Source organism: Hydra vulgaris, chromosome 07 (genome assembly GCF_038396675.1).
Source record: "Hydra vulgaris chromosome 07, alternate assembly HydraT2T_AEP".
In the NCBI taxonomy this organism is placed as follows: domain Eukaryota; kingdom Metazoa; phylum Cnidaria; class Hydrozoa; order Anthoathecata; family Hydridae; genus Hydra; species Hydra vulgaris.
Window position 1 is genome coordinate 19569090 of NC_088926.1, and position 12871 is coordinate 19581960.

The 12871-nt window shown below is 26.0% G+C and overlaps 1 protein-coding gene across 1 annotated transcript in view; it reads right to left on the reverse strand.

Annotated features, from left to right (window-relative positions):
• LOC100214545 (ribosome biogenesis protein BRX1 homolog) overlaps positions 1-12021 on the reverse strand; it is a 39852-nt gene extending 27831 nt beyond the window's left edge. The window contains exons 1-3 of the mRNA XM_065801297.1: positions 11937-12021; positions 11752-11866; positions 5205-5260 (exon numbers count right to left, since the gene is read on the reverse strand). Of these exons, the coding sequence (XP_065657369.1) occupies positions 5205-5260; positions 11752-11853 (158 nt within the window). The 5' untranslated portion in view covers positions 11854-11866; positions 11937-12021. The remainder of the gene's footprint in view (positions 1-5204; positions 5261-11751; positions 11867-11936) is intronic.
• Positions 12022-12871: the final 850 nt, after the last annotated feature.

Sequence of the window (12871 nt, forward strand, 5' to 3'; positions counted from 1 at the left end):
TTCTCAATGTTACATGATAAAAAAAATCACTGTAAAATGTTATTTTAACCAAGAATTTATTTGCGTAATTGGAATTAATTTAGTGTGATAATGAAGCTACCATGTTCAAATTGTTGTTAGTCAGATTTTATACTTTATAAAATATATATATTTCAAGAAAATAACGAACTTTTGCAATTATCATGTAACATAAGTTAACAAAAACATGATGTTTTGTTTTTTCTATAATTTAGTTAAAAAACTTAAGTTTGATAATAATATATGCAAAAGAATATTAAATGTTACATTTTTACATATAAAGTTTTGAATGATGCTTAGTTAAAGCACATTTTAATTTTAAATTTGTGTAATGTAAGTTCAATCTACATGCATTTACTACAGTTCTGGTGCTTTTTTGATAACAAAATGAATTATGTCATTAAGTAATTCTTATTTCATCGCGTTGGTTTGACAAGGTACTGAAACTTTTTATATTATGTGAATTTAGAAAAAAAATCTTTTTTTTTTTTTATTGTTAATTAAAATTATTTATATTATTGTTTTTTATTTGTTTATGTATTCTTATTTTGGTTGACATGAATATACATAAATAAATGAAAATAAGAATTATATAAATATTGTTATTTTGACATTAAAAAAAAAAAAAAAGGATTATTTGCTATTCTCCTAATATAAAAAAAATCAGCACCTTTTTTACTTTAGTTTTTGTAAAACAAAGGGGACTTATCCATAAAGCACATTACCCTATATTTGTCCTCCTGTCACAAATGATCACATATATCTGAACTAAATCTGAACATATATCTGAACTATCTGAACTCCTTCCTAAACTGTGACAGCAGTTTTTACATCAAAAAAATTTTAAAAGATTTGAATGTAAATACTTTGCAGCATTTTAAAAATTTAACCTTATGAAAATAAGGCAATAAGCATAACGTAAGAAGTGTAAGAACTTACAAAGTAAGAAAAAAACAAACGTAAGAACTTACAAAGAAAGAAAGAAAAAGAAAGAAAGAAATTCTTATTTAAATGACTCAAATAAGTGTTAATAAAGTCGTAATACTAAAATAATTTTTCAAAATTGCTCTTGATCTTGCTGAAAAACTGTTTTCGATTCAATAACTTTCATAAATGTTACGAAAAACCACTCAGGAAGAATGCTACCAGTTTTTAAAAATTTCCTTTGTGAATTATTTTTAATGAATGAGTTCAGTACTTTTGCAACTCTTTTGTCACGTAACTCTAACTCTTAATAATAGATATTAAAAATCCACGATAATAATTGCTCTATATCATAAGTGATGTAACATTAGTTAAAAAAAAAACCAGTTTATTTTCCTTATCCGTTCACCTCGGAAAAATTTTTTATATATTTTTAAATTAGTACAGAATTATCAACATCTTGCAAAAGTTTCTAATAAAACTGCTTTACTGATTCGCAGAAATTTGACCTAAAAGTAGAAGCAATTTTTTACCTTGTTTTTCATGTAACGTAAGTTAAGTGGCATTTTTAGTAATAAGTTCGCCCTCTTTTGGCCAGACTCAAAACTTTTTAGCTTATTTTATTCTTTAGACTAACGGCCTTCATATAAAATAGCTAAAAGTTTGATTTACAGTTTAAATAGGCAAATATTTGATAAAGTTGTTGCGCGTGTAACGTAAGTTAAAAATGGAATTGCCCATATATATATCAGGGGCTATTCTAGACCATTTTTTACAGTGTTGACCATATTTGGGTGCCGCCCAAATTAAAATTTGAGGACGGTTTCTTTTTTTTATGTTTCTTATAGCAAATTTTTTTTTTTTGCGAAAAAACGCTGATTTTCCGCTAAATTTCTCCGGAACAGACAAGGGGGTACCGCTGCATATATACACACGCAGGCACACACACACATATATATACACACATGCATATATATATTTACATATACACACACGCACACAGGGTGATAAGTTTTTGTAACAAAGTTCATTAAGGCTCTGCAAGCAGGTCAGTAGTTACTTACTACTGTGATCAAAAAGTAAGGTGAATTTTTAATTTAAACTTCCCGCCTTATTCGAATCGTCCAATCTTTTTTATTTTTAAGTTGGTAGGAATGTCATTAACATTTGCGCCAAATTACATGTCAAACTCATAATTATTTTTTTTTGTTTACGCTTGTTTCTGAAGTACCAAAAGTGCATTCGGCGATTTTCACGATGTCTAATTTTGTTGAGTAAAGAAGTGCTATTAAATTTTGTTTGCGGAATGATATTTCTGCTGCTGAAACGTATCGAATGTTGCAAAAGGCCTTCAGTGAAGAGACTATGTCTCAAAAAAATGTTTACAAGTGGTACAAAGACTTCAAAGAAGGCCGAGAACGTGTTGATGACTTGGAACGCTCCGGACGACCATCGACTTCGATTGATGATCGCCACATCAACAAAATCAAAGAATTGGTGCTTGCAAATCGTCGGTTAACCATTCGAGACCTTGTTGACATGGTTGGAATATCATTTGGGTCGGTGCAAGCGATTTTGAAGGATCATTTGGGCCTCAGAAGACTCAAATCACGTTTGGTGCCGAAATTTCTCAATTTCTTTGAAAAAGAGCGTCGCGTTAAAACGTGTGAAGCAATGCTTTCTGACTATCAAGACGTCTACAAACAAATTATTACTGGCGATGAGACTTGGGTCTACGCATACGACCCTGAAACAACCGACCAATCGAGTGAATACCGTAAAAAAGGCGAGCCGAGACCGAAGCAACCACGTCAAAGTCACTCAAAAATCAAGGTCATGTTGACTGTTTTCTTTGATTATTGTGGTGTCGTGCACTACGAATTCCTTCCAACTGGCCAAACTGTCAACAAGGAATATTATTTAAGCGTTATGCGACGTTTGCGTAAAGCTATTCGCAAAAGGAGACCGGAATTATGGGCCAATAACTCTTGGATTTTGCACCACGACAATGTGCCTTCGCACACAGCACTGGTTCTTCGTGAGTTTTTCGCCAAAAACTCTACCCATGTTGCTCCACAACCACCGTATTCGCCCGACTTAGCACCGTGTGACTTCTGGCTGTTCCCAAAGCTCAAGAGACCACTCCGGGGAAATGGTTTTGAGTCCATTGAAGAGATCCAACGTGAATCGGCACGCGCATTGAAGGCTATCCCTACCGAGGACTTTTCGGCATGCTTCGAAGACTGGAAAAAACGTTGGCAAAAGTGCATTGGGGCCGGGGGGGGGGATTATTTTGAGGGGGACGATACAGATTTGGAAGAATAAATAAAGATTTTTCATTTTATAAAAAAATTCACCTTACTTTTTGATCACAGTAGTATATTTATTATAACAATAACAATACTAATTTTATTGACTTTAGTTGTATTTTTTAGAAGTTTATGAAAAGAAGACAAAGCCATGTTGCTATTATAGAATTGCAACAGCTCCATAATTCATCATCAAGTTAGCGATAACATCTAATGATACTAGCAGCTAGAACAAATTGAGGAACATTTGATCTGAAAGACTTTAGTCCCTGAACACTACAAGAAATCACTACACCATCTGAAAGATGGATCTGCTATATTTCTTGCACCTGTTGGCACTGGAGCATGTTGTAAGCAGAGTAAGAGTTTGAGCAATTATATAAAAAAAATTTAAACTAAAGCCATACATGTTCCAAAAAGGGGACTCCCTTGATAATAAGATAAAGGCAAAAAAGTGTTGTCAACTTTTCCAGCACTAAGTCCCTAACAATGACACACAAAAAGATTTTATTTACCAATCCTCTTCATTATTAAGCAACTTTTCAACAAACAAAACTATAGGATTCTGGCCAAATTCTCTATGATGGTTTTGGCTGAGATCTCTGCACACAAAAAGACACCACTGGTGTTTATCATATCAAGTGTCAAGATCAACAAGGATGATTTCAGCAGTAATAATAAAAAAAATCGTTAAAAAAAGTAATTAAAACAAACAATAAACAACAAATTTTTAGCGTTTTAGTTTAGCCTAAATAAATAGAATTGCTGTTTAATAAAAAAAATATATAAAAAAAACTTTTTAAAAAGGACATTTTAAAAATGGACAAAAAAGTAAAAAATAAACTATTTCACAGGACCCAAGGACTTTGAGAACCTACACAACCTAAAATATGCACTGAAAATGTTCGGCAACTAAGTACAACTTGTTCCTATTGGTGCCCAACATTTTCAGTTATTGACTTGGACATTTCAGGATGTGTACGTACACAAAGTCCTTGGGTCCCATGAAATAGCTTCTTTTTTTTACTTTTTAGTCTGTTTTTAAAAAGTTTTTTTTATATTTTTTTTTAGATATTTAAACTATAAAAAGTTTTAAAATAGAGCATGCATATATTACTAAAGAGTGCATCTAATACATTTACTCAATTATGAATAATTTTATTGATAAAAATAATTAAAAATCATTGTGAAAATACATTCGAGTGCAAAGGAACAAAGTTGCTAAAACTGTTACAAAGGAAAAAAAAATTGTTTTGAAAGTTCACAAATTGGCGCACCTAACTAGGTTGTATTTTTCTTATATTATTTTAATCATACAACAAAATAAATCTTTCACCATATAAGTCTAAATATTTAATAATCACCAATTAAACCGCAGAATTCAAAACCAAAAAATAAAGGTTTAGATGCATATGAGAATCAATATAAATTAATAGTGTTTTCATTAAAAGCTCATCAAAAAGCCAATATAGAAGATATCATTGCTTACAAAATTGACTTTAAAAAATTGTAGAGCCCTTGTCAAACCATCAACATTTTTCTTAATTTTTTTTTTGACAAGTTACTCTGACACCAATAACAAATTTTAATATTTATTTAAATAAATAAATAAATAAATAAATAAATATATATATATATATATATATATATATATCTATATATATATATATATATATATATATATATATATATATATATATATATTGATTTCTATGTAAAAAAAAACAAAATATATAAATCTTCAACAAATAAAAAAATTGCCAATAAGTATTATTTTTTAACTATAAAATCTATGATTCTACAACTTCATGATTTGTTTTCTATTCTATAAAAAAAATTTAAAAATACCAAACAGTTAATTTTGAAGAAACAAAAACATAAAAAAAAAACTAATAAAAAACTAAAAAAAGTACTGAAAAGGAGATGAAATACTTTTAAGTAATAATTACATACCTGAAATTAATTCCTCTCTGACAAAATACTAAAACTCTTTCTTTGTTGATCCATTTCTAAGTCAATAAAAAATTAACTTTGATAGTAATAAAGATATTTATAAAATATATATTAAGGTATTTAGCTAACAATTCAATATTATTTAAAATAATATATATATATATATATATATATATATATATATATATATATATATATATATATATATATATATATATATATATATATATATATATATACATATACATATACATATATATATATATATATATATAAATATATACATATATATATACATATATATATATATATATATATATATATATATATATATATATATATATATATATATATATATATATATATATATATATATATATATATACATATATATATATGTAAGTCTAAAAAATGAACCAGTGTCATAAAATTTTATTTTGACTACTAGGTAACACTTCCATAGATATCTGTTCTTAATCTTACAATGTTCATTGACAACATTTTAAACTTTAGATTTGAACTTTTTCACATTGTAACACATCAGGGCTGTGGAGTCGGAGTCCCAACATTTGCAACAGAGTTAGAGTCGCTAAACAAAATTGCGACTCCGACTCTAATAGTAAAACTTCTCGGTATTGCACGTGTACAAAATATTTAACTTCAATGAATTTTTCATATATTTGGCTAAAAAAAATTTGTTTTTAATTAGTGCATAATATTTTTTTAAAGAATTCAAAGAATTTTTCAAAACTTTGTAAAAAAAAATTCTTCGAAATTAGAGTTGGAGTTAGAGTCGAACTCTAAAAATTTCAATGACCGGTCATTGTAATGTCAGTACTTATTTTTTGCGACTCCACACCCCTGATTGTAATATTATATATATATATATATATATATATATATATATATATATATATATATATATATAAATATGTATATATATATATATATATATATTTATATATATTATACATATATATATTATATATTATATATTATATATATATATATATATATATATATATATATATATATATATATATTATATTATATTTTTTATATATATATATATATATATATATATATATATTTATAAATTATTGAGAGAGCCTAACAACTCTTTTTTACATGAAAATTTGTTTAAACCAACAAAGAGTTAGACAACTCCAGGTAATAACCCATAAAAAAACGTAAACCATGGTAACAAAAATTTATCTTGACTATTTTAAACCAAAAAATGATCATCATGTATCTTAAATTGGATTATTTTTATTGAAACTTTGTCTTGCTCATTTTCCTTTTTTTATTGGATTCTAATCTTATTTAAAATATTCTTCTCGAAATTTATTTCAAATAAAAGTATTTCTCTAAAGAAATTAACAGTATATAGGAAAATAATAATTATTATTTACCCATATCAGAGTTGAAAAAAAACTTTTTAAAAAATTAAAAAAATACTGTGGGTTTTTTTTAAAAAAAGGCAAAAAAAACATGACTTTTTTAGTTTAAACTCCTTTTTTTTAAATTAAGACATGTTTAGCCAACTTTTTAAAGTCAATTCAATTAAAAAAATTTTTATAGTTAATTTAATTTAAAAAAAAGCATTAGGGACCATTCATAAATTATGTCACTCTCTAGAGAGAGGGGAGAAACTGATGGTTTGTGACAACTTGTACTAAACTTGTTACTAAAGAGTAAATACTTTATGATGAGGGTGGGAAGGGGTTAAAGATAGTCAAAAATTGTGTGAAACAATTTATGGATGACCTCTTAAGCATTTAACTTGAGTAAATTCTATTTTCTACCAATATTACTGCTATAATTCATCAACTAATACATTATTATATAATGTTATATATATAAAAACAAGGTTTGACGCTTTTTCTACTTCCATCTTGTTTCTTAACTTGGTTTAAAAAACTAAAATCTACCACATTTCATCAATAAAACAAGTCAATTATTAAGATCAAGAACTAAAAGAAGATACTATATTTAATTATTTATTAAAACTTAATGAAAACAAATCACTTGGTTGTGATAACAATCCTTATGTGTTAAAGTATTAACAACCTGAAAAAAGTTCAAAGATAAGCAACAAAACTAGCATCTAAACTAAAGCATCTAAGTTATACTGAAAGATTGACAAAGTTGAGTCTCACTACACAGGAAACTAGAAGCATAATGGTGATCTTATAAGATATTGTGGAATAAAGAGCTTCATAAAGCTTTTTCCCAAAATCTAAGAGGTCATTCAAAGAAATTTGAAAGGGAATTTGCAAAAACTACCTTGAGACATGAGTTTTTTACAAACAGAGTGACACCTCATTGAATGCCTTACCCTGAATAAGTAATATCTGCAAAGACAGTAAATTCTTTTAAAGTTAGACTAGATAAACATTTGCTAACGATTGTTAAAATAAAAATTTTAATCTTTATGCTTCACGGCAATAGTCCTTACAGCAGTTTGTATTACTCTATATATATATATATATATATATATATATATATATATATATATATATATATATATATATATATATATATATATATATATATATATATATATTATAGCAGGGGCTATTCTAGGAAAATAATTTGGGCGGCAGTACCCCCAGGACAGCATTCACCATAAAGATATTCCTTTAAAATATACAATATTTGCTAGAAAAACATTTTAAAAAAATGAAGTTTTTCGTAAAAAAAAAAAATGTTAAATAAAAAGTTTTCATGACAAGCTTGCTTAGTGATTTCTTTGACATATTTAAAATGGTGACCTCTCATTTAAGTTTTTGAATAATAATTTTTTTGATTTTTTCCAAATCATTAAAACCGTTAAAGAATTTCAAAAGTTAAATCATGTCTCCTCGATGTCTATTTTTTGCCAAAGTAGTCAAGTGGAGAGTTTTTAAACGATTCTCATAGTTGATTTTTTTAAGTGATAGTATCAATTGAGTTGCACGATGTTAGACTCTTTCTAATAAATCAATTTCACCCTTAGTCGGTGATCAAACTGGTGCTGCAAACTCTAACAGTGGTAGCAAAGAAACATAAAGTACTCTCAGGAGTTTAATAATTAAACGAAGGAAGCATTTTCTAATCCGACCTAACATTTAGTTGGCTTTTCCAACGCATTTTATTAAATGATTTTTCCATTTCAGATTGCTTGAGAAGATTACTCCAAGATCATTTTCAGATTCTGTTATGTTTAACTAAAGTTTTTATCTAAAGTTTCTATTTTATATCTAAAGTTTCTATTCAGCTCTCTATTCAGGTATTTATTCAGGTCACTATTCAGGTCTCTATTAGTACAACTTAATTTTACTAACTTGATTTAAGCATTTTAATATATTTTAACTGATGATGGCTATGATATAGCCGAAACATGTATTTTATAAAATAAATGATTTTAACAAAAATTAAAAAATTTGTCTTATTTATTAGGATATTTATATATATATATATATATATATACATATATATATATATATATATATATATATATATATATATATATATATATATATATATATATATATATATATACATATATATATATATATATATGGGCCGCTATAGCCAAAAAATAATATATATAAAATATATATATATATAAAAATTATATATCTGAAATATATATATATATATATATATATATATATATATATATATATATATATATCAGGGCCTATTTAGGAAAAAAATTTGGGTTGTGGTACCCTTCAGTTCCAGAGAAATTTAAAGGAAAATTGGCATTTTTTCTCAATAAAAAACAATATTTGTTGTAAAAAACGTTAAAAAAAAAGGTCCTTAAATTTTAATTTGGGCGGCACCCAAATACGATTGAAACTGTCTAGAATAACCCCTCTATATGTATATGCATATATATATATATATATATATATATATATATATATATATATATATATATATATATATATATATATAGATCTATAGTTTGTTGTCTTTGGGAAGAGCGAAAGGAAAAAAGTGATTCTTACACCAACACATACGTCACTTTTAATTACTTTTGACTTTCGTCCAACATTTGTGTGTTGGACGAAAGTATAAACCATTAATTTATTTACAAATGAATCGTTTTTAAAAAAAACCACAAAAACGCAAATTTAATTGACCAGAATGTTTTAAAAACATTCTGAATGTTTTTAACAATATAAACAATGTTTTTATTTTTATTTTTTTTAATAAAATGTTTTTATTTTTAATTTTTTTAATAACATGTTTTTTTTTTGTTTTTTTTTACTGTAAATCATGCGCGGAGTGTTGCTACATCAACTATCTTATAGCCTGACTCGCAAGGGAGTGCTGCTACATTGACTGACAAATAGCCTGACTCGCAAGGGAGTGCTGCTACATTGACTGACAAATAGCCTGACCCGCAAGGGAGTGTTGCTACATCGACCGAGGGTTTGGTTGGGGCAGGCAGTCTATCAATTAATAAAAAAAAAAAAATTCCGGTCTTGCATCTTAATTTTTACTTTTTGTCAACAAAATATGGAAAAAACTTTCGGAGAACATCTACGGGTTGTATATATATATATATATATATATATATATATATATATATATATATATATATATATATATATATATATATATATATATTTCATATATACATAGACTATCTTATAGCCTGCTGCCACAAGGGCATGCTGCTACAAAGAAGTGCCACTTCATTGACCAAGGGTTTGGTTTGAGCAAGCAAGAAAAAAAACTTTATTCAAGTGTCTAAATTTTTTCTGAGCTGGTTGTTCAGCATTTTTTTTTTAAATGATGACATCTTGCAAGAGAGTTAAATTAATTTAATATATGAAGATCAAGGAATACGAGTTCTGCAATACTAATTGTTCTTATTGATTTAATGTAATTTTCGCTAGATTTTTGATACTAGCATCTAGAAAATTAAAATTGAGAAAATTTTAATAAAAATACAAATAGAAAATTTCTGAAAATTCACAAAAAATTAGTATTGAGAGAACTCGTATTCATTGATATTATATATATATATATATATATATATATATAATATATATATATATATATATATATATATATATATTCATTGATATTATATATATATATATATATATATATATATATATATATATATATATATATATATATATATATATATATATATATATATTTATATATATATATATATATATCATATATATATCATATATATATATATAAATTTTAATCTTTAAGCACCAGTCGTTACAGCGGTTTGTATTACTATTACTACTATTACTCTATATATATATATATATATATATATATATATATATATATATATATATATATATATATATATATACATATATATGTATACATATATATATATAATACTGACCTGTTGTCAGATTTTAAAAACAAATAGGCAATGTCAAGTAAATAACATAATATAAATTTAATATATATAAGAAAATAATTTTCAGAAGCATCTTTATGCTTTAAAATAAGTGTATTCACATTAAATATATATGAAAGATATAATTCTATTTGTAAACATAGCTTTACTTTCCTGCTTTACTTTACTACCCTCCTTTACTTTCCTGCATTAAATTTGAAGCTCTGTATAAAATATTAATTTGGTTTGAATTGATATTTCTCTAATGGTTTAAACCATTGGTTCAAACCATTTGGTTTAAACCTATTACCCTGACCCAAACACTGCTAATTTGTTAAGAGTAACATAATTTTTTTTAGAGTAACAATAATTTATTTAGAGTATGACAACAACAGAAACAGACAATTAGCAGTATTTAGGTAATTAAAAATTATCTACCGTTAATTTATTTAAAGAAATGAAATGCAAATCAAAATAATTAAATGTATGCAAACACATCAAATGATTTATTTAGGATAAGCATAAAGAGCACAGGAATCAACTAAGAGTTTTGATGGCATTTAGATTTAGTACAGTATACAGTATAAGAAATATGTTTGATCAATTTTAAAAGAAATGACAGCATTAGTGATATTTAGTAAGATATTTAGGGCAGAAATCTGTAATGTGCCAGTTGTTTTATGTTAAGTACTATAAATAAATAAATAACAGAAAAAGAAATAACAAAAAAATAAAATAAAAAGAATATAATGTATAATGTGACAGTAGTACCTAATATATTGTGACAGTAGTACCTAAGTTTTACTAATATGATAATATTAGCATATATGTTAAGGTTTCTCACAAAACAATTCAAATTGATTTTTTATTATTTTATTTTGGACTGGTTAAAATTTGTTTATTTTGTTGTATAACATTTTTTAATTCTTTTTTTTTTTGTATTAATAATTTAGTGGCAAAAAGCTAAGCGGAGAATACATACAATAAATTTGATATGCATTTAAGAATACATACAGTGAATTTGATTTCCACCAAAATTCATCAAGCTCTATAGATTAAAAAATGGCGAAAAAAAAACTATTTTCTTATTAGTTTAAAAAATACTTTTAAGTTTAATTTTTGGCAAAAGTAACTTGTTCAGAATAAATATCTATTAAATTACTATAAATATTTTACCATGTTATCATTTTCTTTAGTGGCTACATTTATAGTTTTGGAAAGTGCTGTTTTTTTCTGCTTTTTTTGTTTTAATTTTTCTAAATTTCTAATTGGAGCCATTTGAATACGAATACTAAATAAAAGATTGTATATAAAATTTAGTTAGTACATAAAATCAAGTAAGGATAGTACATAAAAGTTACTTAAAATTTTAGTTAAATTATAATTAAGTTTATGCCATGTGCGATATCCGCCGGGTTTAGGTTTATTTTTTCTACTTATTTAAATAGGTTGTCATTATTTGTACGCGGGTTTAATTAATGCGCGTAAAGCTTATTGCTGCGCAGCCTTTTCGCTGCGTATATACAGCGGTTTTCATAAATTTAGACGCACTCATTTTTTTTTTTACATCTTCGTAAGAAAATACTTAAAATAAAAATAAAATAAAAGTGCTACCGCTATGCTTGATATATAATTTAATAGAGGAAGTGAAACTCTATTATAGAGTACCTTAATTTTTTTTACAGGATGTTTATTACTCATTCTATACTAATTAAAACAAAAAAGTTAATTGATAAGCTTGATTTTATTTTATTCATAAATTTAGACGCACAATCAAAAAAGTCTTATATCTTGTTAATTGATAGTTAATTAGTAGTTTTTTTCCCATATTTCTCATTAATAGGCCTAAATTAATTGATTTTGTCAATAAACCTTATATAAATATGACTTACCTGGAATTAATTAATCATTTATTAATAAATAAACAAAAGTTTAGTTAGTTTTGCACTAAAAAGACGCGATAAATGAGTAAAAGATGCATCACTCAAAGTGAAAGATGGCAAATTATTGCTCACATTAAAGAAGGAACCAAAAGTAATAAAGAAATCGCCAGGTTAATTGGAGTTTCTGAGAAATGCGTTCGGACAATGAAGCAAAACTTTCTTCACACTGGTGGTGCCAGTGAGAAAACGAGGCCAGGTTGACCCTTGTCAACCACCAGAAAGGACGATAGTGTCCTTTTCAGAGCTGTTAGAGCTAATCCAAGAATTAGTTACAAAGAATTGACCACATAATTCAATACAACGCGAATTACATCTATTTCTCAAAGCACAGTCCGCCGAATACTTGTCAAATA